This window comes from Crotalus tigris, unplaced genomic scaffold (assembly GCF_016545835.1).
Source record: "Crotalus tigris isolate CLP2741 ecotype Arizona unplaced genomic scaffold, ASM1654583v1 scf7180000018364.571795, whole genome shotgun sequence".
In the NCBI taxonomy this organism is placed as follows: domain Eukaryota; kingdom Metazoa; phylum Chordata; class Lepidosauria; order Squamata; family Viperidae; genus Crotalus; species Crotalus tigris.
This window is the reverse complement of record NW_024096966.1, coordinates 276,422-299,757: the sequence shown is the minus strand read 5'-3', so window position 1 is coordinate 299,757 and position 23,336 is coordinate 276,422. Positions and strand designations below refer to the sequence as shown.

The 23,336-nt window shown below is 36.2% G+C and overlaps 1 protein-coding gene across 1 annotated transcript in view; it reads left to right on the top strand.

Annotated features, from left to right (window-relative positions):
• Positions 1–23,336, top strand: part of COL4A3 (collagen type IV alpha 3 chain) — a 71,497-nt gene that overhangs the window by 32,357 nt on the left and 15,804 nt on the right. The window contains exons 20-38 of the mRNA XM_039350912.1: positions 78–113; positions 283–447; positions 2,552–2,644; positions 4,285–4,380; positions 5,667–5,737; positions 10,394–10,582; positions 12,123–12,291; positions 12,616–12,708; positions 13,688–13,792; positions 14,227–14,324; positions 15,972–16,122; positions 17,217–17,330; positions 18,823–18,990; positions 19,452–19,541; positions 20,676–20,810; positions 21,544–21,642; positions 22,117–22,206; positions 22,969–23,105; positions 23,196–23,322. Coding sequence (XP_039206846.1) covers positions 78–113; positions 283–447; positions 2,552–2,644; positions 4,285–4,380; positions 5,667–5,737; positions 10,394–10,582; positions 12,123–12,291; positions 12,616–12,708; positions 13,688–13,792; positions 14,227–14,324; positions 15,972–16,122; positions 17,217–17,330; positions 18,823–18,990; positions 19,452–19,541; positions 20,676–20,810; positions 21,544–21,642; positions 22,117–22,206; positions 22,969–23,105; positions 23,196–23,322 — 2,226 coding nt within the window. The remainder of the gene's footprint in view (positions 1–77; positions 114–282; positions 448–2,551; positions 2,645–4,284; positions 4,381–5,666; positions 5,738–10,393; positions 10,583–12,122; positions 12,292–12,615; positions 12,709–13,687; positions 13,793–14,226; positions 14,325–15,971; positions 16,123–17,216; positions 17,331–18,822; positions 18,991–19,451; positions 19,542–20,675; positions 20,811–21,543; positions 21,643–22,116; positions 22,207–22,968; positions 23,106–23,195; positions 23,323–23,336) is intronic.

The following is a 23,336-nucleotide window of genomic DNA, read 5'->3' as shown; positions in this document are numbered from 1 at the left end:
TAGATATGCTATCATGGGACAATTGAAAAAGAATATCAATATTTCATTGATCTGAAATAATTATATTACTTTTGCAGGTTCACAGGGTCCCTCTGGTGCCATTGGAGATCCAGGTATGTATGTTACCCAAAGATAAAATTATCTCAGTAAAATAACTATTATTATTAAATAGCAATAGAAATTAAGTATTATTTTTCTTAAGTTGTAATTAAATCTTCACTGATAAGCACATTACAAAAACAGACATAAACTGCATTTTAACCAATTACCATGGTTTAATAGGTATTTCAAGACCTGGTCTAAGAGGTGTGCCAGGTTCGCCAGGCCTCAAAGGAAAGAAAGGAGAGAGAGGACAACCAGGAATCAATGCTATTGGACCACCAGGACATTCTGGATTTCCAGGCCCACCTGGCCCAGCAGGAACAGTAGGTCCTTTAGGACAACCAGGTATAGAAATATTATATTATTATTGTAGTGCCAAGTGCCTGGTCAAACTCTAAAATATAAAAACTGCCAAAGTGTTGGACAACTGACTCTCTGGCTATCTTGCAGATCTTAAGGCATCCTTGCTTTACCAAAGAGCTCTGGGGAATGCAATGAAATAGTAGAAAGGATGATTGGAGCAGAAGAGCAGCAACATATAAGAGCCTACAGCATGACCATATGGGCAGCATAGTTTTTTTTATTTTTGCCTGACCATATGGATAGATTGTGCCTCAGCAAAATTGTTCAGTACGAACTTCTCCCTTTGGGCACCAGTAGGCAGCAAAAGCTTCCCTTTGGCTATTGTCAATTATTTGGGTTAATATCATCATGCTGATCAAATCACTCAAGTTTGATCAGGTCTGGATCCTTATGGGCAGGATTTAATGGGATGATTGGAGCAGTGTTTTACAATGTTATATGGGACTCATCTGGCCTTATCAGTTTGAAGGAAGTTGATAAGTTATTTTGCAGAATAAACTATAAACTCTGATCTATGCTTTTCTTAGCCTTTTTGTGAAGTGAATGGGGGTGTGGATCCAGGACATAGTCAAGAGTTCTTGAGGTAGGAGGTTATAAAAGTTGTCTTGAAAGAGATGGTAGCACACCACTCCTAAAGAGATCCTCCTGAAGATTTTTCCTTGCTTTGAAAGGATGTAGAGAAAGTAGTGGGGATTCAATTGTAGAGTGTCATGCAGGAAGCAAATTAGTGTTAGCTCTATTCTAGTTCAATTAATCTTGAACAATTTTATTTTGTATATGTATATCTGTTTGCCAAGGAATTCTTTTGAAAAGTTTACTAGTAATTTTCAGGCCAGATTATTCCAGTGTCAGTTTCCCATGCAAATTAGATTTTAATTTAAATGTCTTTCCCAGTTTTGTCTATAAATGTTTTTCAGGCGTCAGCACTGGACAAGGGATTTTCTAAAATATGAGCAGAATTTCTGCCAAACTGTACAGGGTGATTGGGAATCAGGTGGAACACAAGTCTAATATTAATATTAATAAATACTAATAGATGTTTTAATTTTGCACATAGTGATTTTTAAGATAAGAACCAAATTTCTATTTGATTCCAAAAAGAAAAGGAAGTTGGCATATAATATCAGTTATAGAGTGCAGGAAAGTCAAAATCCCCATATAAAAGTTGTAATTTAGATAAAGCATTCTGGCAGCCTGGCCATCCCATAAAAGTTTTTTCAATGTCTTTCCAATTTATTTTAAATGCATAGCCATTTTTAACATATGAATCCCTTTGAGAATTTAGATCAGTCTTACAAGCAATCCAGAAATTCACCACAGATTAGCAATTGATACAGCAGCCATGAAAGACATGGAACAGATATTCAAAAGCCATAATGTCTCTATGCCTACAAAGATCAAAATAGCATAAGCAATGGTATTCCTGGTGACATTCTATGGAAATGAAAGTTGAACTTTGAAGAAGCGAGATAGGAAGAGTATTGACGCTTTTGAACTTTGGTGTCGGAAGACTCCTAAGAAACCACGGACAGCCAAGGAAGTAAACAAATAGATCATCAAACAAATCAATCCATGAAGATACAAATGATCAGGCTCACATTATTCTATCTTGGACACTTTATGGAGAAGGTTTTAATGTTGGGAAAGATGGGGAAAAAAGAAAATAATCAAGCAAATATCCTTGCAAGATTAAGCCTTTGTCACCTCAGGTAAACCTGTCCCATTAGCACCCAGCTCAGGGCAGACATGAGTAATTTTATTCTTTACTGTATATGCTGCTTACTTCAGCCATCTTAACATACAAAATAATTTAAAACAATATTCATCTTACTATTTCAGGGGAAGCAGACATTCAGTAATTACATTAGAATAATGAAGTGGACATATCAAATATTTTCCCCTATTTTTCAGACCTGCTGACAAAAAACTAAACCAACAAGAGAAACTTTGGAATGGTTTCCATCTTCTATACTGTTAATGCTATTAAATGAATTCATCTTTAACTTCAGAAAGCAATATCAGTTGCCTGCCATTACTGTTATGAACAAGACAAAAACTTACATTTTATCTATTTCACCACAAACAGGTACAATAACTTTTGAAAAAGGTCCACAAGGAACACCGGGAAGCCCAGGATGTATAGGTCCTCCAGGCCTGTTAGGAGATGATGGAGAAAAAGGTCAAATCCTTTGTTATAAATATATTTCTAAATTTTATTAGTTTGAGAATTTAAACATACATAGGAATGGGATTAGATCAGTTTTTTTCTATCAAGGCAAACAGAGTTATGTCTAAATGACCAAATTGCTTATAGTAGCTTAGTTGTTGGTATTATCATTTCATTTTATTTATTGACCAAACCAGATGTACCATATGTTGCAATCAGAGTGTTGAAATTTAATTGGGAAGAAATGGATTTGTGATGCCTGCTACTTTTCACATTAGCCATCATCTGATCTCTTTCATGCCTATAATCTTAAACTAGGGAGCATTTCTAGTCCTTAGCCATTAGAGAGGATGTAGGAGCAATTGTACAGAGCTTTAGCAGAATCACCAACCCTACTAACCAAGAAGTCTAAAAGTACATTTAGGATTCCCTCAATTTCCCTTAGTCTTGTGAAAAACAGGATAGATTACCTTAATTGATTCCTGATCCCTGCATGTACATTCTATGTCATCGCCAGTCCAAATGTCACAGGACAGTATCCATCCATGATGAATCCCATTCTCAGTCCCCAGTTAGAACTTAGGGAAAGCAAAAGTAAAAGTTTTAGTTTCTTCCACAAAACTAATGGAGGAAGAGGAGGATAGGGAGAGAGGAGAGGAGAGGAGAGGAGAGGAGAGGAGAGGAGAGGAGAGGAGAGGAGAGGAGAGGAGAAGGTGCAAGGTATAATTTGCTGGTAGAAATTACATTCAATGGATTTATTCACACAAGACACTTATGCACAGTTTAAATGACTATAGTTGGCTGAATTAATCCCAGGTTTCTTCTTAGCTATGGCAGCACAGTGAATGACTTGGGCCAATCACTATCTCCAAACCAAAATTAACTCACAAGTTTTTGTTGTGGGAAAAATTGGAAAGAATGCTGTGTATGCTGCTTTCAGCTCTTAAAGGAAAGGCAGACTATAAATAAATAAAACTAGGATTCTGAGGACATATAACATACTAGGCTAATTTGTTGTGAAAACTCACAGGCAGCTCTGTGTGGTATATAAGCATGGTAATTATTTCTCAGAATAACCTGTCTTGCAGATTTGCTATGAAGTTCAAGAGCAAAGTTTCATTTGTGCTACAATGACCACTTGAAAAACAGGAGACCAAACATCTGATTAAAAGGTGTCTGCAGGATCCAATCTGGATTGGTCACTGGGACCAGATGCTTCATCTTTTGAGCTTTTGTACTCATGATAGAGAGAGGTTCCCTGAGGAGGGGCTCCAGCATCACTCCAAAAGGTCAGAAGACTAAACCTCTGGTCCCGGTGACCGACCCAGATTGAGTCCTACGGTATTATCCTGGGAGACAAAAACATTCGCCTTCATTTGTTCACAAAATATATCTCTTGTTGCAGTTTGAAGCAGTATTATCTTTTAATAAGTTGCTTGCTGTTACAATTATTGTACAAAATTATTTTGACATCTGCTCACAGAAACTGTTGCATTGCTGAACACAAAAAAGATTAATGGCCAAAATATGACATTATTTTACTTCATCTTCACTGCAGATGAGTATGTAGGTTTCTCTAAGACCCTTATACTTTTTATACAGTGATGATTTACCCATACATTTTTTTCACATGTGACAAAATGTTATTGCAGGTGAAGAATCAGGCCCATGTACCAAATGTACTTATATTATGGGACGCCCTGGCCATCACGGCATTGCTGGAGAAGAGGGTCAGCAGGGTAGGAAAGGTAAAAAAATGAAGATGATACTGAAATATATCAGTCTGCAGGTTTGGAAGTGGGAGACCTGAAAATGCAATTATGAAATATTTTATTATCTATTTAGTCATTTGATTATTATTTAAAGCATGTACTTCATTGTATTGTTTGATAAAGGGAATGACATAATCAAACAAACAAAAATGTACAATCAGAAAGCTTCTGGGCGCTAGTAGGAGTATAGTGTAAAAATGATGCCTCTAGTAGACTCATATGAAGCATCTGAACTAGGACTATCCACTCTGGGATTCAAAAGTCTGGATTTCTACTAGATGGCTGCAAAGAGGCTGAAATCTCTAATCTTTTACTGCTATTCAGGTGTCACCTGGAATCTTGCAGGCTGGTTCTGGGTAATTCAGGGAACAACAGGGCAGCCCTGGATACAGGTGTGCAAAACCTTCAGATTGATTTCACATTTCAAGCAGAAGGAGTGCCTCTTACTTTGGCTCATCTACATTAAATAGTCCTGAAAATAATAATTAAAATGCTGCCATGCGTAATAAATTAACATGCTGCCAGAATGTAATACACTTACAGGGCAATTGTAGAATTTTCAAAGCAAACATGATATTTTCTAAGGATGACCAGGGGACTGAAGGCTAAAATGTATGAGGGACGGTTGCTGGAATTGGGTATGTCTAGTTTAACGAAGAGAAGGACGAGGGGGGACATGATAGCAGGGTCCCGATATCTCAGGGGTTGCCAAAAAGAAGAGGGAGTCAAGCTATTCTCCAAAGCACCTGAAGGCAAGACAAGAAGCAATGGATGGAAACGGTCAGGAAGTTTCTCCTTAGTTCTAGGTTGCTTCTCTCTTTGGTTAAAGAGAGAAACAACCTAGAGCTAAGGAGAAACTTCCTGACAGTTAGAACAATTAATCAGTGGAACAACCTGCCTCCAGAAGCTGTGAATGTTCAGCACTGGAAGTTTTTAAGAAAAGATTGGACAGCCATTTGTTTGAAATGGTATAGGGTTTCCTGCCTGAGCAGGGGATTGGACTAGATGACCTCCAAGGTCCCTTCCAACTTTATCATTATTATCATCATCATCATCATCATCATCTTAATACCAAGATCTTCTATTCTCAGAAAGGATGAAATATATTACTATTTTTATGATCAACTTTATTTTTTTCTCTTTATTGTCTACTCTGTTATTATCTGCTTAAACTGTATGTGGTAGCATTTGTTCAGGTGCTTTATGTTGATTTATGATTAAATTTAAATTATTTCTAAATCTTAGTATTTTCATTATTCTAGGTGTGGAAGGAATATTTGGTCCTAAAGGATCCCCAGGATCTCCTGGGCAGGCAGGGACTCCTGGAGATCAAGTAAGTATCTTATTGAATCTATTTTATAATAGTTTGGATATAACTACAGATTTAAGCAGTGGGGGCTTTCTGAACCAAATGCATCAATGTATTGAAAAATCATAGATGGAACTTACAGACACATATTAAACTGAAAATATCTAGTACAAAATGCACATTATTTTAAAGACTTGTTAGCAATGCTCCCCAGAAAGTTTTTGTAAACAGTAAAGACTGTTCCCCACCTATCCACCATGCAAATTACAGTTGGTTTTTTTTATTTCATTTATACTAGCAATTGCAGTTGAAATTCTGAAATCTGTAAGATCTACAATGCAGGACAAAATTTAGCTCAACTTATTCCAAATAATTTAAGTCTTCAAATATTTAAAGAAATAAAACATGGGCCTGAAAATTAACTAAGAGCCACTGCAACTGACAAAAAACATATTTAATATGGTCAAAGTATTTTGTTCAATTATATTTTTCAAGTGCTGTTCTGGACCAAATGCAATTTCAGAATAATTTTAAAGTTAGCCTCAATATAACTATTTCAGTCATCTAAGGATAATAATAATAATAATAATAATAATAATAATAATAATAATAATAATAATAATAATAACAACAACCCCCAGTGAGGCACTACCTTGACGTGGTTGTGGGGCTTGTGTACTCTGAGGAAGATGAGAGCTATGCCAGAGTTTCAACCATACTGGACAGGTCTCATCAGAGGAGTCAGACAAAGAGTGTCTCTCCCATAAAAAATATGGTGAGACGTAAATTTCAGAATGCCATACCGGCTCGGACGTCGCCCGGGTTAACAAGGTCCGCACTAGATATTGGAGTTCCTGGATATCATCAGGACTCAGGACTGTTGGCTGAGCAACCAGGGCCAGCAGCTGCAGAACTACTGGAAGAAAAGGTGTTTACCCGTCGCAGATACACAGTGATGGAAAACAAAGAAATAATGATCTGTTACTACAGATCAAGTCCAACAAGAAGAGGATATCTAAAACGAATGCACCAGTTCTGGAAAGAACAACATCCAGAATCAGAAATAACAGAACAGAGACTAGCAGATCAACGCCGATTTATAACACGAAATAAAATATTCACAGAAACAGAATTGGACGAACTGCAAAGGTTTACCCAGGGCAAAGAAATCAAAGCCTTACCAGAAGTAATTCAGAATGTAGAGGCAAACCAGGGGGAGTTGGCAGTGAAGGAATCTAGCAGAGATATACAACTGTTCTCATTTGGAAACCAGGCACCTCTACCTCAGGAAGAACAAAACCCTCTAACTAAAGAAATAAAAGAATTGAAACAAAGAATAACTGAGCATCTAGAACAGCACAAAAACAACAGAATAAGGCTACCTGCATTGAAGCTTGTTCCAAAGAAACAGCTAGCACAAGCATTAAAAGATGCAAATACTGCAATATCAAGTATAAGCACCAATTCACTGCAAGAAACAAACCAACTAATGTACAGCACAGCTGCAGTTATAACAGAATACCTGGGATGCAAAATCAACAAAAAAGAAAAACAAACAAACAGTGCACCAGAAAAATGGAAGGTTAGACTAGAAAATAAGATCAGCAAGTTAAGATCACATGCAAGCAAGCTAGAACAGATGAAAGAAAAGAAGCTGAAGAACAAGAAGACCAAAGAATACCTAATCAAGAAATACCACTTAGAAACAAGGAAGATCAAGGAAGCACTGGAAATAATAAAGCAACAAATAACAGCTATAGCCAGGAAAATCAGTAGATATGAAGCTCGAATTGCAAACTATAGGCAGAACCTCCAATTTCAATCCAATCAGAAACGTTTCTACCAATCCATCAATGGAGAAACTGCAAGGAATCAGTCAGTACCTGACAAGGAAGAAACAGTGCAGTTCTGGAAGCAGATATGGGATAACCCAAAGAAATACAACAAGGATGCGGCTTGGTTAAAAGAGGTGGATGCAAATAAAACAGAAGTTGAAATGAAAGAACTAGTAATAACAACAAAAATGGTAGAAAAAAGAGCAAAGAAAATCAAAAATTGGTCAGCACCAGGTGAAGATGAACTGCATGGGTTTTGGTTGAAACATCTAACTGTTATACACCCACTCATTGCCAAGCAGTTCAACAATATACTACAAGGAGGAGAAATTGAAAAGTGGCTAACAACTGGGAAAACCTACCTAATAATGAAAAATCCAGCAAAAGGGGCAACACCAGGTAACTACAGGCCAATTACCTGCTTACCAACAACTTTCAAATTACTAACTGGTGTGGTAGCTGATGCAGTACAACAGCATCTAGTTGAAAACAATCTCTTTCCACCTGAGCAGAAAGGAAACCGCCCCAATAGCAGAGGAACAAAAGATCAACTCCTAATAGACAAAATGATCTTGGAAAACTGCAAGAGAAGGAAGACCAACCTGAATGTGGCATGGATTGACTACAAAAAGGCATTTGACTCTCTGCCACATGATTGGATAATAAAGTGCCTAGAAATAACAGGAGTCAGTAGAAACATCAGAAAATTTGTGCAAAGATCGATGGCACAATGGAAGACACAGTTGCAGATCAATGGTGAGAAGCTGGGAGAGGTTAATATCAAGAGAGGAATATTTCAAGGAGATTCATTATCACCATTACTATTTGTTATTGCACTGTTTCCTCTGTCAACAATACTGAATAACTCAGGACATGGCTATCAAACATCAAAAACATCTGCCAGACTATCCCACCTCCTTTATATGGATGATCTGAAGCTGTATGGAAAAACATCATCTGAAATAGAATCGCTGCTCAACACTGTCCGTATATATAGCCAAGATATTGTAATGGAGTTTGGCTTGGACAAATGTGCCACACTTACTATCAAACAAGGAAAAATAGTGAAAACTGAAGGAATCAAGATGCCCCACGAAAATAACATTAAGAGTCTGGATGAGGAAGAGTACTACAAATACTTGGGTATCCTTCAAGCTGACAACATCAAGCACACTGAAGTCAAGAAAAAGATTAGAGGTGAATACATCAAGAGAGTGAAGAAGATCTTAAAATCCAAACTCAATGGAGGAAATACCATAAAGGCAATCAACACCTGGGCAATCCCAGTCATTAGGTACACAGCTGGAATAGTGGACTGGACTCAAGCAGAACTAAAAGCAATGGATAGGCAGACCAGAAAAATAATGACAATGAATCATGCCCTTCATCCACGCAGTGACATTGATAGACTTTATCTACCAAGGCAAATAGGTGGGCGTGGAATGCTACAAGTACATCAGATGGTTGAAGAAGAAAAAATGGCTTTGGAAGAATATCTGAAGAACAATGATGAAGATGCACTGAAATTAGTATATCAGGAAGGCTTACTAACTACTGGAGAGACCAAACTGGCCTACAAGAAAGACCAAATGAAGAACAGAATAGAGGCATGGGAAGACAAAGCACTACATGGCCAATACATGAAAAAAATAGCTGGGAAAGCAGATAATAATAAAACCTGGCAATGGCTAAGAGCAGGAAAATTGAAGAAAGAGACCGAGGGACTAATTCTGGCTGCACAAGACCAAGCCTTAAGGACAAATGCATACAAAGTCAAAATTGAGAAGACAGCAACAGACAGTAAGTGCCGCCTATGCAAAGAAGCTGAAGAAACAGTGGACCACTTGGTAAGCTGTTGCAAGAAGATTGCACAAACTGATTACAAGCAGCGGCATGACAAAGTAGCAACAATGGTGCATTGGAAGATCTGCAAAAAATATCATTTGCCTGTAAGCAAAAACTGGTGGGATCATAAAATAGAGAAAGTCATAGAAAATGATAAAATTAAACTGCTCTGGGACTTCAGAATTCAAACAGACAAGCACCTGCAACATAACACCCCAGACTTAACAATTGTCGATAAGAAAGACAAAAAAGTCTGGATAGTGGACGTGGCAGTGCCTGGAGATAGCAGAATAGAAGAGAAAGAACTGGAGAAGATAACAAAATACAAAGACCTACAAATAGAAATAGAAAGACTGTGGCAAAAGCAAGCAAGGGTAGTACCAATAGTCATAGGCTCCTTGGGTGCAATCCCAAAACAACTGGAGCACCACTTGAACACCATTGGCATTGACAAATTCGCTATTAGTCAATTGCAAAAGGCGGCCTTATTAGGAACTGCTTCCATCCTGCGACGATATCTGTAATACCATCAAACATCCACATCTGCCTATCCCAGGTCCTGGGTAAGGACTCGATAGGTAGACAAAATGCCAAATCCAGTCTGAACATCTGGCTGACTGTGCGATGATCGATAATAATAATAATAGTAGTAGTAGTAGTAGTAGTAGTAGTAGTAGTAGTAGTAAGTAGTAGTAGTAGTAGTTGGAAGGGACCTTGGAGGTCATCTAGTCCAACCCCCTGCTCAGGCAGGAAACCCTATACCATTTTAGACAAATGGCTGTCCAATCTCTTCTTAAAAACCTCCAGTATTGGAGCATTCACAGGTTCTGGAGGCAGGTTGTTCCACTGATTAATATATTAACCAAGCAAGCATATTAAGGATACTTTCCCTGTCATCACTAACAGAAATAACTGGTTTACAGAACAATATTACGTTAGCAAAACTCAGATGCATCATATGCCTTTTATTTATAAATCATGTTAATTATATATGGTCTAGGGATTTACAGGCCTTCCAGGAAACAAAGGTCTTAAAGGATCCAAAGGAGACCCAAACCTGATGCATCTGGAAGGCCCCAAAGGAGATAACGGAGAACCAGGAATCAGAGGAAACACCGGAGAAAAGGGGTTAGATGGAATACCCGGGAAACCTGGACAGAAAGGCAAAAAAGGTTCTACTGGAACACAGGTTGGTAACATGCCATTTTCTTGGTTGTGCCTTTTTCAATCTTACCATTTGTTCTATTTTTTTATTTAATGGATTGATGGATTAGGTGCCATCAGGTCATTGTAGACTATTAGCAATCACATAGATTTTCTCCATGATGATCATTCCTTGGTGTATTACTTTGAACCACTTGCAAAGGTTATTGATATTTTTAGATATGTTGATGTTATCTATGTGAATGTATTCTCCCCATTAATTTTATTATGGGATTTGAAGAATTTATAAACAATAGTGATGATCAATAGTAATGTTTTCCTTTTATAAACATTTATATACATTTTTATATTACTGAAGAAAAATGTGTTCTAAAGTTTCTCTTACTAACTTTTGATGTTTAAATACTCATTCCCCGATCACCTCATGATTAGATTACTGTAATGCGTGCTACATGGGACCATCTGTAAAGGGCATCTAGAAGCTACAGCAGGCCCAGAATATGGCAGCACAGATAGTGAGCACTGCTTTATGCTGATGTGATTCTATTGCTTTACAAGCTCAAAAAGTTACTAGTCTATTTCTGTGTACAATTCAAGATGTTGGACTTTTAAAACTCTTCATGTCATGGGGCCTGTCTGTCTGAGGGACTTTTTATCTCCAATTGTTTATGCCCCTCCAGTATGATCAGGCAGGGTGGGCACACTCCAGGTCCTATTGATTGAATAATATCATCTTACAGACCCAGGAAGCATGTCTTCTTTTTAGCATCACCTGCTATCTGAAATGACAAACCCACAGAGATTCACATACCTTCCACACTTGTGATATTTTTTTTCCAGATTTTTTTTCCAATTTTTTACTTCTATTTCTGTATGTTGCTCTTTTTTATTTACAAGTGATCCATAATTGCTGAGGAGTTGGGCAGCCTCTGCAAGTAGATAAATACATTTATAAAATAACATTGTAATGTCAGTTATTTCTGTGCTGGTCATAGCTGCACAAATGCATTGTTTTAGATAACTTATGTAATTGTAAAAGATTTAGTATCTATACTTTCTTTCGAAACTGTGAATGCTATTTGAATCTCATATAACAATATATGACCTCATAGATGAACAACTTTTTGATCACCTACAAACTCACTAACGTAGACCTTAGAATCCTTTTTTTAATTTGCTTTTGAGCTACCGTTTTAACTATTGTACTTGGGAGAAGAAGGGTTTTAAAACGTGATGTGCTTCCTTGGTACTTTGAATACCAAGATGATTTGGTGCTTTAGAATTTTCTATGCCTCAACCTACCTTTCTTCCTGGCTCCTTACCAATATAGTTTAATGAAGCCCTTAGCAGGGTTCTCAAACAGAAAAGCATGTTTTGTAATATTTAAGTAAAGATACAATAAATATAATTGCAGTTAATCATGCTGTCCTTATGATCACTTGAGACCCCCAGTGAGACTTAGAGAAGGAAGGACTAGTGTGTCCATTGCTGAAAGAGGTCAACATAAGCTTCAACTTGGAAATCAGTTAATACATACTAAACAATGATTTATAAATTATTTGTAGGGATCTGATGGTTCAAAAGGTGACAGAGGATTACCAGGATCAGTTGGCAGCCCAGGTCTTCCTGGTAAGATAGGGCTAACAGGACCACCAGGATATGGACTTCAGGGAAAGAATGGTTCAAAAGGATCTCAAGGAAATCCTGGATTGCCTGGGTTACCAGGTGTACCTGGTATGTAATTTCTCATTTCATTGCCATTGTCCTTACTGAAAAGTGTGGTTTGCTTGTGATGTATTTATGTAGAATACATTAGAGAAGGTCTGCCCATCCTACCAGATCAGATGGGGGGAAACATGGCCCAGACCTGATGGAAAACTTATCTACTTTGACTTGAGAATGACATTATATAACAGGATTTTCTTCCAATGTTCAAGCACAAGAGAACCAGGCTTGAATAAATGCTTGAATAAATTCAAGATATATAATGCAAGTTGTATGCTTTGTTGTTTTTACTGAAATTGAAAAATATCATCCATTTTGTTACACATATTGAAGGTTCTAAAGGGGACCCTGCAATAGTAAAGGCAATTCCTGGACCACCAGGGCTTCAAGGGCCAGAAGGTAGAGATGGACTACAAGGAAGAAGAGGTAAGAATTATTCAAATAGTGCCAAATTTCAGCATATCTCACATTCAGCATCAAAATAAAAGGCTGTGAACTCCATCATCAAGCCAACACTGTCTGGACTAGCATTGAACCATAGTTCTAGCACTGGGAATGGTAATGATTTCCATTACATTTGAGGCATCAAGCTACCTTAAATAATCAAGGAGGAATACTTGTCATATGCTGTTATATTCTCATAGAAAGGAAAAGAAGAAAATTCAAGAGGAACAGGCAAAAGTCTTCCATAATTGCTTTTCCAATATCTATGAATTAAGGCAATCACCTTGCTCTAATGATAGTAATCTCTGAAATTAAGCATTAGACATATATTGTTTAGCTATTAGAATTTTTTTTTTTAAAAAAGCAAGATTTTTATGCTATTCCAGCCAAGAGCATATTTTTGCATTCTGCATTTTCAAATTGTATTCAGTGGCAAACCACTGATTTTCAGTAGCATAATTTTCTCTATATCATTTAAACATCTCAGTTGTGATGTCTGATGTCACTGCATTATTTTTACATCCCTTGTAGATCACAGAGATGAAATTTTTAAGAAAGCATAGCCTTAGCTGCCAAAATATTGCCTGCCTTGCTATATGAACAACATGTAATTCAGTCCTGAGCCAAATCCACAGAGTGGGATATTTCTAAAGGAAAACCAGAGGACAGTCTACACTGAGCATTTTTATCCTGATAGTGTAAACAACTATTGTATAGTTATTAAGTATGACTAAGTCTGAGATCCCTCTGCCCAGCTTATTCTGAGGTGCAATTTCTCATATATAGTTTTTTTGAGAACCATCTTTTATGATATGATATATTTGGGATGTAGTTTCCCTGTTATCAAGAATTGGGTGCCTTCACAACCAGAAAAATCTAGCAGCATTATAATTTTAAGTATTGTAAGTTATACTTAAAGCTATAGAATCCTTTTGATGACTGATAGTTACTATTTTGATAGGTAACATGGGATCCAGAGGACAAAGGGGTGAGCCAGGTCTTCCTGGACAAGATGGGGATCCAGGCTTAGCAGAGAATGGATTTCCTGGTTGTTCTGGTCAGAAAGGTAACATATTTTATGTAAAGAAAAAAAAAGATAGGATTTGGTCTGTATTATAATAATCTAGGATACTACATCTACATCCTTTTCAATAAGCAGATTGATAGCAGTTTGACATTAAAAGGTCCAATTCTTTATGATTTGTTCTGCAGGTTTGCTATAAAAATGAAAAATGGTTTTCCTTGTCTTACATTACTTTTGAGATTCTGATATACTTGTTTTCTCTGCTATGATAATAAAACTGATATTTCTTACATTTGCAAGGAAGGGTTTGCATATTATTTTATAATGTATACTTAGCAAAATCTACATAGATTAATGTCTGCATTTGAATGCTTACTAAACCTGCTGTAGTAGGAATTATATAAAAATATCAGAAAATGCATAAGTTGTTTGTAAAAATTAGTAAATACTGGCCACTTAATAATATTTTTTTATAGGAGATAAAGGAACTCAAGGACCTAAAGGAGTACCTGGTTGTCCAGGAAAAGCAGGGAATCCTGGCTTACCTGGAAAACCTGGAGTGCCAGGACAAAAGGTTTGTTTGACAATATATTATTTTAGAGAAAGAGAGATGAAGAGATAAATGGGACGAGTGAAACAAGTTATCCACATGCATTTTAAAATAATAGATAATAGAATAACAGAGTTAGAAAGGACTTTAAAGGTCTTCTAGTGATGGAGCACCACAACTTCTGGAGGCAAGCTGTTCCACTGGTTAATTGTTTCACTATCAGGAAATTCCTTCTTAGTTCAAGGCTGGATCTGTCTTTAATGAATTTCCATCTGTTATTTCTTATTATGCCTTTGCGGCCTTCGGAGAATAGGTTGACCTTTTCTTCTTTGTGGCAGCTCCTTAAATATTAGAACATTGCTAGCACGTCATCCCTAGTTCTTCTTTTCACTAGAAAAAAACTTTGTTACCTTTTGAATAAATTGTTTCCCTGTTTCCATGTCCTGGCAATTAGAAAGGGATAACTATTTAACTGATTTTAGCTCTGTTGTATTATGCTTAGTTGTTTGTTTGTGAGATGGGTGAGTATATAAATTGAGATGGGAAGGGACACAAGATGTGGCTTCCTGCCTCCTGTGTCTAAATAGGACAATGACACCTATCCTCTAGCTCAGGTGTTCCAACCGGGGGTGCGAGATGATATTCCAGGGGATGCGAAACTTGGGTTTAGAAGTTTCAAAATTATAGTGCATATGCATAATATGTTATTTCGAACTTTTGTAAGGAGTGTGAGAATATATCAGAAGCGTTCTATAGGTGCGGGGTATAGAAAAGTTGGGAACTCCTACTCTAGCATGTCCAACCACAACAGATAATGAAAGTCTTGCTCCTGCAATCATGAACCAAACTTCAAAAATGTCAGTATAAATTACTTTTGCCCAGCTGAGTCCACATTCAGTCCTATGATGAAGCTTGCTGGAAACTTCAGTGTCTAATTGCAGAGGTAGTGAAAAAACCATATTTGTATAGTGTGGGAAGTGTTATGATACAGCTTGAAAGTTGGGTTCATTTAAGTAATATTCTCAGTGTTCAGAATTTCTTCAACAATCTTGATGTTATGAACTTTAAAAAATATTTTAATACATTAAATATGCAACATAATTCTCCATATGTTTTAACAATTTATTGCTTGGAGATATTGTAGGTATCAATAATTGCAAAGCTGTGCTATAATAAGCATGTTAGACTTTAAGATGACATAAATGTTTTTATTTTCCCACAATAAAGTTAATGTAAGAACAACTTCATTCCATTAATATATTTCCTTTATTAAATTAATTATTATAACTAGTGATGCTGCACTATCAACATAACATATAAACAAGACATGAATATATATTGTATATATAGAGAGAGAGTGAGAGAGAGACAGCCAGACAGAAAGAAAGATAGGATTTATAAAGTGTTACTATACAGCTATAGAAAAGTGAAGGAGCAGGGAAATATATTTGTGTTTAATTCTAAACACAATTTAATTAAATTAATCTGTTAAATCCATGGTATGTGTAATATTAAAAGAAACCATTTGTAATGAGAAAAGACAGGTAAGTAAAATCGTCAACTTTTTGTGATGGAAAAGGCTAAAGAGATATAAGGAAAACTAGCAATAACATAGTCCTGTTTCCCTTAATGCTTAGGTGTAATATTACATTTTCTTATTCTGTGCTCCAGGGTGAACCAGGTCCATTTATTCCTGGACAGCATGGAAGTCTTGGCTTACCAGGAGAAGAGGGGAAGTTGGGTGAAAAGGGTGAAAGAGGATCATCAGGTTTACCTGGACCTCCAGGTCAAAAAGGTTTTGAAGGTGCTGATGGACCAAAAGGTACATTCTCCCAAGTCGGATGATATGACAGACCATATCCAGATATAAAATAATTAGTTAGCCTTTCTACCACAGAGCTGCTATTCTGGAAACAGTCACAAAATTATCTTGACATATTCAGCAGTAGAATTCACTATTATATCATATGGTGATGGCCGCCACAGTCTCAGAACAAGTGATGTGTAGAAAGTGAGTTTTGATTCAGTGGTGATAAGCTAATAGGCCATGATCTAATTATCTGATATTCTGACACTTCATTAGCAAACTATGGCTGACATTTTCAGAGGCAAAGCTGTCTGTTTAGCAACTCATAAAAACTGAGCAGGAATTAATTGATCTCTTCTGTTTTTAATCAAACTAATCTCTAATTGAGCCATGCCATTATGATAGCCTATTAGTTTTGATTATCCTTTATTTGGAACCACCTATTTCAAGTTACGTCGATCTTACATGAGTAGTTATTTTAGTATTTAGTATTTTGAAATTGAAATATTTCTATTTCTTTTTCCTATCAAAGAGTAACAAATTTACTATTCTGGAAATTGTGGCACACCAGAATGGTGAAAATATTCATGGAATGCAAAACAATTGCTTTGGCTTGAAACAACCTGTTTTAATTTTTAAAAGGGAAGTTTTTCTAAAACATGTACACACCGTGTCATGGAACATATTCTAATAACAGTCACAAAATATCCTGAAATGTGTTCCTATGTATAAGAAACTGCTCTGACTTCTGGTTGTTGTTAAATAACACCTTGTCCTCTTATAATATTGAACTACATAAGCCTCTGAATCCAATCTTAACCTAGAAGGGTTTCTCAAGTATTTCTATCTCCTATTGCCTTGATCAATAAAGTCTTACATTCATTTTTACATTCCATCTCTCTCTCTCTCTCTCTCTCTCTCTCTCTCTCTCTCTCTCTCTCTCTCTCTCTCTCTCTCTCTCTCTCCTCCCTCCCTCCCTCCCTCCCTCCCTCCCTCCCCCCTCCCCTCTCTGTTTCCCCACTGTTTGAGTGAGATTTGTGTTCTGGAATATAAGAGACAAAAAATTAAGACTAATTTTAAATAAACTGAATATGATGAATATCTTTCAGGGGAGCTTGGAGCTCCTGGAGCTCCAGGAAAGAAAGGTCTTCCAGGAAAAATTGGTCATTGTCTCATTGGTTTACCAGGAAAACCAGGTCAATGTGGAGTAATGGGACCACAAGGTAACAATATACAAAAATGTCACAAAAATAATCACACCGATATATTAATAATGTATTAAAAAATTAATAGTATGTATATAATAAACACAGTGCTCTGATAGCCTAACCTGTTCTTAACATCTGTTGTGCAAGGTACATAACAGTTATATTCAAACGTGGAGGGCACTGCATCAGTGTAAGTCAAATTGATGAAATATTTATCATTTTTATTATAATGTTTTGAATATAAAAATCTAACCCACAATAAATTGGGAAAAAATCAAATGAAAATGATCATAATAGTCATTATTTTCACTAGCACAAAAAGTTATTTGCAACATCATTAGTTCTAGTATATACATGCCAATTTTAACAAAATACAATAGTTTCCCTAAACCATGGCCTGGCAAACAAATGGTAACCTTATTGCTCACAAAGATCATGCAGTGAGCACTGTGATGGATCTATCACCTAGGGATTCTTGAAATCAGTTATACATGTAGTCCTCATCTCAAGATCCACAACTGAGCCCAAAATGTATCTTGTTAAGTGAGACATTTGTTAAGTGAGTTTTGCCACATTTTATGACCTTTCTAGCCACAGTTGTTAAGTGAATCATTGCAGTTGTTAAATTAGTAACATGGTTGTTAAGTGAATCTGGCTTCCCCGTTGACTTTGTTTGCTGCATGTCATGTTTGCCACATGTCACAAAAGGTGCTCACATGATCCCAGGACATTACAACTGCCATAAATACAAACCAGTTGCCAAGCATCCAAATTTTGATCACATGACCCTGGGGATGCTGCATCGGTCATAACTGTGAAAAATGGTCATAAGTCACTTTTTTCAGTGACTTTGTAACTTTGAACAGTCACTAAACAAACTGTTAAAAAGTCAGGGACTATCTGTATTAAAGGTTCAGACCATGGACTTTTTCTGGCATTGTTTGTTTTATATACTTGCAGAAAATATGTTGGGGCAAAAGCAGACAATGGTAGTACCTACAGAAAATGGTGATTTACTGACAGGGAAAATTTAAGTGATATATTATTGATTTTTATAGTTTTGATGTTTGGAGTGATTAAAATAACTGCGTTAGTTTGGATTTGGTTTTGTTCTGCAACAATAATTAACATGCTGTTAAGGCAAAATATTCATACTTTATCAATGTAATGTCATTGATGTGTTAAATTATTCTGCCCCTGCTTTCTACTAGCATATTATAGAAATAATACAAAGATAAAAGTCAGTGTTGGAATGATCTGCTTTTTTCAACATGAATCTAATGATCCAGTGGATTTGGGGTTGGTTGCATTTTCTTGTCATGACTATAAGAAATTTCCTACTACAAAATATTACAAGAAACTTTTTAAATTTATTCATAGGCTCTGTGTCCCCACAGGGAGTGTTGACCTCTCTTTGTTTATAGAAATGCTGATGCAATCCTTCATTTGGTAAAAGGGAGCCTGTTCTTTTCTGAAACATTAAATCTGATAATATATGTTATTTTAGGGATCAGAGGAACAGTAGGAGCCAAAGGAGATCCAGGTATTCCGGGATTAGATATCCCAGGATTTCCAGGACGATTTGGACTTCCTGGATTACAGGGCCCTGAAGGAAATAAAGGGTTGCCTGGCATCAAAGGACAACGTGGTAAGCCAGGAATGCCAGGCACACCAGGTAAATGTTCCTTAAACAAAAAGAATCTTGATATAATTAATGTATTTGTTGTGTAGTGGGAACAGCGAGGCATTGAAGACACGGAGTTGAATTAACAGCTCTATATTCAGTTCTCACAGAAGCAACTCTACATCTGCTTGACTTATATTTATATGGACCGCCACTAGGTGGCGGCCAATCAATTTAAAATACTCATTCCCGCCTAAAACAAAGGCTTAAAGTTATACAGACAGTCTATAATTCAAATAGAACAAACAGCTAACCATTTTTATAACAGACCTTATGAATTGCTTAATACATAGCAGTATTCATTGCCATTTAATAAAGGTCATGTTATATTATTATCATATGTGCAAATGATGAGGTTCTTTTTGAAGTTTCTTTCAAAGGTCATGCAATGTCTTTGAGTATCTGGGTAATACCTCTTATATCTATGGATGTGTTTGGTTCACTTCTGGTAGGTTTCAGAGGAGAAAAAGGTTTGATGGGACACGTAGGTAGCCCTGGATTGCCTGGTGCCTCTGGAAATCCAGGAATCCCTGGAGGCAGAGGTAAGTTGTGCAATGTTTGCCTTACCTGGTTTTAAAATATTATTCCTTAGTCCATTCTATTTGAACTGACAAAAGGCAGACAAGAGTCATTCTAAGAACTGTCAGTAGAATCATACTTGTTTTCCATCACCAGAGTAGTTTAATTAACTAGTTTCATTTCAGCTTAATTGTCATGTCATTTCTCAAGTAGTCCCTGTTCATAGAAATGTGGATTGGTTTTTTGTTTTTGTTTTTGTTTTGCATGAAAACTGGGCCTACAAAGTAGATAATTGGTTGCAAGTAGCTTTTCATTTTTCTGTTGTCCTTAGAAGCTTTCCGGTTTTTGACAGCATTTACGTCACCCCTAGGAAACAGAGAAGGGGAATGGATGATGCACTCTTGAGAATTTACTTTCCTTCCAATTTTCTCCCCTACGGGGGAGGGGGGGGGAAACAACAACACTATTATCTTCAATCAAGCCTTTTGTATAATAATAATAATAATAATAATAATAATAATAATAATAATAATAATAAGTTTAATAATAGTCCTATTGCTTTTATTTGTATATCTATTTCTGCATGTAGAAGCATGGGGCATAAAATAACCAATGAAATTAAAAAATATAGCACAAAGAGGTAAAAAAAGAGAATGCTTTCAATATAAGATAACAAGGCCATTATAAATATTCCAAATTTCCTTTCTATTTTCTCTAATATAATTGTTTGAAAATTAAATCAATAAATGGCACCTATGAAATCTCTGGAAACAAGCAAAAGGAACATCTTTTTTGTTTTTGTGAAACCAATACTGTTCCCAAAACTGAAAACGCAAATCTAATGGCCTATTTTTTTCTAGTTTTAGATGTAATGGAAAAGCTTCAACTTGAAAATGAATGGAGGAATGAATGATGTATGAAGTTTAAAATATAGAGAATAAGAATATACCACTACCAGCCTTTTCATCTGTCAACCTGTATTCTGAAATGTACATAAATATATTCAAGTACAGATTTGTGAACTGTCGAAGAGATTGGACAGTTCAAAATAGAATACCTAACTCTGTATTCTATGCTTCCTGAGAATCTCTCAGTCTCATTTAGTATTTGAATCTGATGGCAATTTTTTTTCATCCTATTTTATTTGTTATTTCTAGGTTTTCCGGGCTTTCCAGGACCAAAAGGAATGAAAGGAATTTTAGGAGAAAAAGGTGAACTAGGTGATAAAGGTCTTCCTGGGCTATCAGAATCTAAAGAGATTTATGGAGATAAAGGAGAGAGAGGAAGTAAAGGTATAAAGCAATACTATCACTATGATACATATTCTGCAGGTTTTCATGATTCTGCCTTCACTATATTCTACAAGTGGCTAGTTGTTGCTTTTTACAAAATAGAACCAGCATTGTTTAATCCATTATCTTCACTTCCCAAGACTTGCAACTACATTTTCCCCCCTTCAGATCTATAAAGTAGATTGAGGAGAGGAGAGTAGTAGAACAGGAAAGGCTAAATGTCATTCTACCACTTTTGCACTGGAAATTTCATCATTCTGGATCCACTTTCCAAAGAAAAGGATACATTTTGAATCTATATGACAGAGATGGATTGTATAGTTCCATTTTTTTTATTCAAAAGATTGTATGGCTCCCATCTTAGACTACTACTCTGAACAACGTTTTCACCTATTATGAAGTTTATTACAAGTGAAGATTATTATTTGAGTTTTGAGTAGATATAGCTTGGATCACATATGCTTATTTCACCACAGTTTACTGAGTAAGCCAACATTGTAAATAACGTTTTATGAACCTCAGTAGCTAAGTTCATACAATGTATTAGGATAAAATAAGCAAATTATGGGGTATTATAATGTATGGATGCAATCATTATTAAAATGCAAATAGTTACACAAATGTAGCAGATTATACTACAAATTTACCATTTCATGTCAACCTTTTCTTTTCTTTCTATTCTAAAGCAAGAAGATACTTTTTTATTATTTAATTCTATTCATTGCCACTGTAGGACCTCCTGGAAGAACAGGACTCAAGGGAGAAAAAGGTCAGCAAGGTGTGCAAGGATATGTGGGTCCTGTTGGACCACCAGGTACTCTACCGCCACCAGGTAGGTTTCCTTTGATCTCAGATTATACTAGCTAGATATTTCTGTTATTCAGTCAATCATGTTAAACCAAGAGCTAATCAATACTGTGTCTCTGGGACTCTATGTGTGTTTGTGCAATGGTTTGGTATAATGTACAGATAGTCATCAATGAATGCATATGTGCCTATAGATAAATGGGGAAGTTAATAAAAAGGAGCAATCTGCTTATGAATACGTCTCATATTAACTTGAAACAAATATGAATTCAAATGTCTCATTATTATTATTTTCCAGAGGTAGCAATTGTTCTTGGAATAATAAAGTCAGTGAAAAGAAACTGGAAGAAGCAGAAGCAATAGAAGAAAAAAACAATTGAGGGCTATAGTTTTTTTCCTATCAGAAATATTCTGAAAGACACAGTAATAACTATGATAAAGACTTGTCAATCACATTTTAATTCTATACAATTAATTTCAACGCTAATTATCTTTTTAGGAGCTAAAGGAGCTAAGGGACTTTCGGGAATTCCTGGAATATATGGATTGCCAGGAGTTCCAGGAGACAGAGGAGACATGGGAATGCAAGGTAATCTTGTTAAAGTATCTAAATTATCATTATAGTAATACTAATACAGTAAAACTTAGCTTAGGAGGCTTTGGGTATAAGACTATCCATAGACTGTATGCTCCATATATGTAAAAATCCCACTCACATTTTATGTGCAAAATACAGAAAATATGTATAATGCACACATGTGTAATTCTACTCCCATTTTACAATTAAATAAAATACATAACAGATGTAAAATGCCCATGCATAAAATCATATTTGGATTTAACAGACAATTTGCCTTAATGACCATTCTATTGGTCCATTGCACTTGTGATTTAGTGGAATGACTGATACTGTAAGAGCAAGAATTCTCTATGTTAATAGCAATTTGGGTACAACTTTATTTTCATTAACAAGTTGTAGAGGTGTATAGAGGTAAACTTGAAGAAATTCAAGTACATAAATATCAAATTAGTCATGGGAAAGAAGAAGAAAGGAAATTCAGTATAACCCCAGATGAATTCTGTTTGGGATAAGGGGAGAGGAAAGCCCTGACATGCTTTCAAGATGTTGATGTTATATTCTATAACAACAACAACAAAAAGACTGGCAGTAGCTTCACATGGGGCTTGACAGATAAAAGAATTTATATTTAAGGACCAGATCAGATCAGAACATGTATCTCATTTAATATTTGCATTAAATGATTTTGGATCATTGGGACCCTCACTGAAACTTCAAATAAATCAAAGTGAAAAAGTAAAATAAAAACATTTCAATGTTATGTCATTTCAGGTCCTAAAGGGCAGGAAGGTTCTTCAGGTTTGCCTGGATCCCCAGGTGTAGCAGGCCCACCTGGCTTTCCTGGTATTCCAGGAGATAAAGGAGAACCTAAACCTGGTACTGGGCCTCCAGGAAACCCAGGACCTAAGGTATAGAAAACTGATGATAGTTTCCTTGTATCAGGTAATGTTTCTTTGTTGGTCTTTTATTTACTCTTTTATTTTGTTGCTACATGCTAGGGTAATCCAGGTCTTCTTGGAGAGAGGGGAAGAAAGGGGGCAAGTGGATCACAAGGCCACCCAGGTCTTATTGGAGTACCTGGACTACCTGGAAACAGAGGGGATACTGGTTTACCAGGAATTATAGGTAAAATAGAACAG